The following is a 6,000-nucleotide window of genomic DNA, read 5'->3' as shown; positions in this document are numbered from 1 at the left end:
CTTTAAGGTCCCTTCCAACCCAAACCATTCCATGGTTTTATGAATTCTTGTCTAGCAGCTCATTGGAAATTTGGATTTTCAGGCTCTGACCAAGGGGAAGAGATTGGCTCAAAACTAAAAGCCTGGCACAGTGTATTTTTCCAGGCACCCCACCCAAGACCCAATATCAGGGGTTCCTCGTGACCCTTATCATCATCATTCCTCTTAAACCCTTAGGAATTCACATGTCAAATCTCCCATTTAAGAGTTTTGCCCTTTTTCTTGGCTCAATATCCTTTTAGGGAGTCATGGATGTCAAATTTTCTGCCTGTATTGTAATTCCAGGATTAATGTGAGTCAGTGCTTCCATGTGTGGCTGGTCTGGGAAGGAGACTGTTCCTCAGGAGGGTGTTATCCTCATGCTTGAAGGAATTTGAAATCCTATCCTTACCTGGGGATAATACCTGGATCCTGCAAGTCCTTGTTGGACTCTGAGAGAACACTTTACTTAATTAAAGGTGAATAATGAAGCAGTTTGGTCACAGCTGCCTCATCACCTGCCTGTCTCGTGTCATAAAATCATCAGAGATTGCTTTGGATTGGGAGGGACCCTTAAGTTCATCTCATTCCAGACCCCCCACTACGAACACTTTCCACCAGACCAGGTGCTCATGGCAATTTCAAGGCATTTGATTTCCTGTTCCCTTAATTTTATTACTTATATTGCAGCTGCTGGGAGTAGAATCGTCTTTTAGAGGAAAATAGAAATCACAGCAGGTGTTTCTTTTTTGTCTGTGAATGGGAAGAGCAAGCAGTTTCCCCTCTTTTCTAGTTACAGGTTTCCCATCTCGGTTATGTGGGCATTGAGTTACAGGGGATTTGCTCTGCAAGTGCCCTTAAAATGTGGACAACACTCTTGCTTTTGGGAGGAACAGTTTTTAAGTGATTAAAAAGTGTTTAAAGCCAGGTTGGATGGAGATGTGAGCAGCCTGGTCTAACAAAAAGTGTCCCTGCTCATGGCAGTGGGGTGGAATTAGATGATTTTTAAGGTCCCTTCCAGCCCAAATCATTCCATGATTCTGTAATTCTGTGAATACAAGTCAGAGGAGCAGAGAAGCATGAGAGAATAAATAAATAATCCCTGTGCTGTGATTTTCCTGCAGCAGAAGCGCTGGTGTGTAAGGAGCCATCCATTATGTGTTGAGTCCAGCGACCAATTCCCTTTTCAGAGCTCCAATCCAGGAGCTGGTTTTGAATTATAAAGTGATTTTTTTCCTTCTACTGCATCTTTAAGTTGCTGCTGCTCTGCCAGGGTTGAGTAATGAAAAGAATTGATCACTTTGCCCTTCCTAATGGCCCTTTACATCTTTATTGGCATGTCCTGTGTGTCCCCCTGCACTTTTCTTTTCTCAGGGTGCAGGACTCTTCATCTTTCTTCATGTAGATCTTTATCTCCAAACCCATTCTTTTTGCTCTTTCCATTGCTTTCCTCAAAGTGCAATCCATTTATTCTGCTTCTTTTGCAAAAGAAAAAGACTCCCCATGCTTCCAACCACGTAAAGGACAAAACCACAGATAGATTTTTTAATTCTGGCCAAATCCTTGCTGCCAGGACAGGGTCTGGTGTGTGTTTTCATAAGGCTGAGTGTTTCCCATGGTAGATCCCATGTTTTAGAGCACATTAGGAGTGGCTGAGGGAGCTGGGATGGTTTATCCTGGAGAAAAGGAGGATTAGGAGGACTTTATCACTCCCTGAAGGGAGGTTGGAGCCAGGTTGGGGTTGGTCTCTTCTCCTGTCAAACAACAGAATGAAAGGAAATGGCCTCAGATTGCACCAGGGGAGGTTCAGGTTGGATACTGGGGAAAATTTCTTCACTGAAAGGATGATCAAACATTGGCACAGGCTGTCCAGGGAAATGGTGGAGTCCCCATCCCTGGAAGGATTTAAAAGCTGTGTAAATGTGGCACTTGGGGACATGGTTTAGTGGTGGGAAAAGATTTGGACTCGATCTTGGAGGTCTTTTTCCAGCCACAGATGGGATGCTGCTGTCACTTGTCCTGAGGGCTGTCATAAATGGGATAAATAAGAGGATCTTCTAGCTAATTTCTTTATCCCAAGCAATAAAAATAATGGATTTATTGATCATGGCTAATTCATGAAAAGCCATTAGGTGGTCACAATGTCGTTCTATAACCATTGATCATTTCATGTCACATCCCATGATAAGCACCCTAAAATGATATTTCTTAGGTCCTATAAATAATTCTGGGATCTTTTAAGGATTCCCTGTGCCTCCTGAAAAAAGGGACAACTGGGAAGGTGATAGAAGTATGAGTCCTGCTACGAATTCAGCTACGGCAAGTAGAATTAAGGGCAGTCTCACAGAAAACCCACTTGTCTTTCCATGAGTTTTCACCTGAAATTTCAGTCCTTACCAGATTTCTTTAATGGAACTTTTAGTTTGGAGTTTAATATTTCGAAAACCTAAGCAGAGCCCTGCAAGTGAAATTAGAGTGAGTTCCATTTCCTGTGACCTGTTGCCACCTGCTGCCTGAGAATAAAGATGATGCATTTAAGTAGCAAGCAGAATTTCCATCAATTTTCTAAGGGATGAGTGCTGTTGAGAAGGCATCTGGAAGGTGAATCACAAAGAGAGCAGAACTCTGAGCTGATGTAAGTCAGCACAACTTAAGAAAATCCTGATTTGATCCAGCTGAATATGCGGTCATCAGCTGATCTGGAAGGGCAGATGATGTTTTTATCATCTGGTTGGAAGGGCAGAGCAAATTGACTCAAACAATTCATTCTTAAAGCAGGCTCTGAAGCCAGTGGATTCAAATCTGACCATTTGCTGAAGAGAAACATAATTTACATATCATTTACCTTCTCAGCAGCATCCCTTAAAACCACAAATCCACATCTAAGTCTGGCACCCAGATCCAGATCATTGTCATCATGCGTCTGCAGCTCTTTTCAGAAATTGAAAACCCACCCAGATTTGGATGTTTGGTTCAGACCTGGGTCAGGTCCATTGCCAGGTTTCCTGTTGCACATTGGTGGCAGTAACATCCACAGAATAGGTGTACCAAGAGTGTTTTGGAAGACCAAATAGTTTCAGGAAGCAGAGTTGTCTCTTGCAGACTTTTTCCAGAAGCTTTTATTGAATTTTATGGTTCCTCCTTGCTGCTGTAATTATTTTGTCTACTCAGCCATGTTGTTTTGGCTGATCCTTGAATGGAAGACACATCTAGAGAGGTTCCTTCTCTGCCAAATCTTAGCTTTCCATTCAGCTTTTCTGCCTCTCAGATTTTTTCTTTCATGCACTTGCTGCTTAGCCAGATTTATAAAGGCACCACCAAAAATGACAGCAGAGAGAGATTTCAGTGTAATGAGGCAGATTTCAGAGAATTGGAATAAGTAATTCCTCTTTCAGAGTTGTTAGGCTGAGGGCTGTCTACTGGGTTTTTTTGGTATTTTTTAATAATACTTCAAAATCATAGTTCGTATTGAGCATTAAAGAATAGCATTTGCCATCCAAGATAAAATTACAAGGTATCAGATTATGTCATGGCCTTTACCTTGCACAGAGGTCTCATAATGCTTGTTGTAATTAAGAAGAAAAATAATTCCATTTCCCTGCTCCTTTAGATAAATTAAATTCCTTAATAATTCCATGATGGAACAGATCTGAGTGTGGGCAGGTTGTAGAAATATTTGCAAACAGGGTCTCATTCTGGCTGTAAAAATAAACTGTCACTTCAGTGCGTGGTCATTGCAGAACTGATGTAACAATCCTTGAAAAACCCTTAATGAAGCCAGGGCATTCTATCTTGATGTCCAAACCTGTATCCAAGCTCCAGCTTTGTTCAGGTAAAACTCTCCCTGAGGTCTGTGAGGTAACCAGCAAGTAAACATAAAACCCTTGGTCATAGATCAGGAAATGGTGAGCAAGTCCAATGTAAGTACTGCAAAACGTGTTTCATGGTATCTGTCCTGTAATTTCTTGTCTTGCCTGTATTTGTTTGTATTTGGAGGTTTATTTGTAGTTCCACTTGTTATTCGAGGCCTTCTCTGGTTTGTTAGGTAAAAACCCACAGAGAAACTCTTCTCTGAGTTTCCCAAATAGATGGGATGAGCGACAGCTTAAAATCTCTCTCGCCAGCTGTTAAAATTGTTTGGGATCTTTTTTTTTTGGTTGGACAGATGGATGCCTAAAGAGTCCTTGGGAAAAGAGCTGCTTTCCCATTTGCAGGGCCATCATTCCCAGCTAAAGTGGAGATTCCTGGGGCAGCAGCACAGAAAACTTGTTTTGTCCGGCTTTCTGTCTTGTGAATGAAGATGTGGCTTGAATCTCAAATTAATGCCCACACAGGAATAAACTTACAAGAGTTGTCAAACAGGGAACAAAAAGCTTTTTTCTGTTTTTTCCCAAAGCATCGTCTGGGGAGATCGCACAAAAAAGCTGAAAATTCTCTGACCACAGGGAAATGAGGCCAGGTTTTAGTTCTCAGTGTCGTGGAGGCCATCGTGTGTAGATTAAAGGAGAAATACAAATATTTCAGTCTGCACATCAGCTCTCTGCCTGTCCGTTTGAGTCACTGGAAAGCGTGACACGTCCCAGTGTTGGTGTCTTCCATGTGCTGTGGAAGTCCAAGTGTCTGTGACCCAAGTGCCGACAGCCATCGTGACAGACCAGTCTCTGCTGCAACTGTTCCCCTCCCCCTTGGCAACCTGCAGTGATTGTATTTTGTCTCCTTCCCTTGGGAAAAGCCGTGGTGGTGGATTAGGGGCAGAGCGGGAAGGGCGTGGAAGGGGGAGGGAGGGATCCGCATCCTTCCTCCCCACCTCCAGTTTTATGCATGACTGCACCGTTGGGAAGTTGTCCCCCTGTTTGGGTAGCATGAGTGTGCAAAGCCTTTTCCTGCTTCCCTGGGAGAAGGGCTCAGGAAAGGTCTCCCACATGGAAATGTTGGCTGGAGAAACCTTCCGCAGCCCGGTGGGATGGGGAGGCTGAATTAAAACCCCACCTGGGAGTGGGTGAGGAGGAGCTGAGCTCTCTTTCCCTCTGCCTTGACAGGGCATCCCTCTGGAGCTCCTGCGTGGTCCTGCCCCTGCTGGCTCTCACCTGGATGTCCGCAGTCCTGGCCATCACTGACCGGCGCTCGGCGCTTTTCCAGATCCTTTTTGCAGTCTTCGACTCCTTGGAGGGATTTGTCATCGTCATGGTCCACTGCATCCTCAGGCGGGAGGTGAGAGGGAGGAGTTGTTATCTGTTATATAATTAACATTATTTCCCATAAAAATCGCCTGGAAAAGTGCCCAGCCAGTCTGGTAACTTCTCTAACCCTACACATTTTTTCCACTGGGGAGATGATGGCCACAAAAAGGACCATTTTTGATCAGAGGGAAGGGTGAATCAGGGTAGAGTTTGGTGGGCAGCCTGAGATGGGATAACATGTCAGGCTTCGCTTGTTTACCACCAAAATTCCCATTTCCAGAATGCTCACAACCCCACCTCCAAAAATGCCACCTTAAGGAAGTAATTTGTGTGATTTCAAGGGAGGCGAGATGCACTGAGATTTGCAGGATGAAATCTGTGCTGGCATTAACACCTTGATATTCCAGCTAGGAAGTGCAGCCAGCAATAATCAGGCAAGGAAATTGAGAAAATTCTCTTCAGCCTCCCTGTGGAGATTTAAAATGGTGAATCATATCAGAGAAGAAAAGGACGAATCTTTTATGTTTCTTTTATTCTTTTCATCCTACAGAGTGGAGAGACTATTAATAACAGAGACAGGAAGGGACTTTTTTTTCAATCCTCATTTTATCTACTTACAGTTCCTTTAAATTAAGTAAAACAGATTAATTTCTTATGAAAATTAATGAAATTATGGCCAATGAAATCAATAGAATTACACCACTGGCTTGGCTGAGACTCCTTCCAATAATTGCATTATGAATATGAGTCTGCATTTAACTCCCATTGCAGTCACCCAGATTTTTGTTTTTTTCCAATTATT

General features: G+C 43.2%; 1 protein-coding gene across 11 annotated transcripts in view; it reads left to right on the top strand.

Moving 5' to 3' along the window:
- ADGRB1 (adhesion G protein-coupled receptor B1) overlaps nucleotides 1-6,000 on the top strand; it is a 278,660-nt gene that overhangs the window by 249,771 nt on the left and 22,889 nt on the right. For all 11 annotated transcript variants that reach the window (XM_088055285.1, XM_088055296.1, XM_088055291.1 and 8 more), the window contains one exon: nucleotides 5,058-5,229. In XM_088055285.1, coding sequence (XP_087911411.1) covers nucleotides 5,058-5,229 — 172 coding nt within the window. The remainder of the gene's footprint in view (nucleotides 1-5,057; nucleotides 5,230-6,000) is intronic.

This window comes from Pseudopodoces humilis, chromosome 1, assembly GCF_049639895.1.
Source record: "Pseudopodoces humilis isolate 2021_Gansu_Grassland_sample_001 chromosome 1, ASM4963989v1, whole genome shotgun sequence".
NCBI classification, from domain to species: domain Eukaryota; kingdom Metazoa; phylum Chordata; class Aves; order Passeriformes; family Paridae; genus Pseudopodoces; species Pseudopodoces humilis.
Note: the sequence above shows the minus strand (reverse complement) of the source record. Positions and strands in the feature narration are given on the sequence as shown.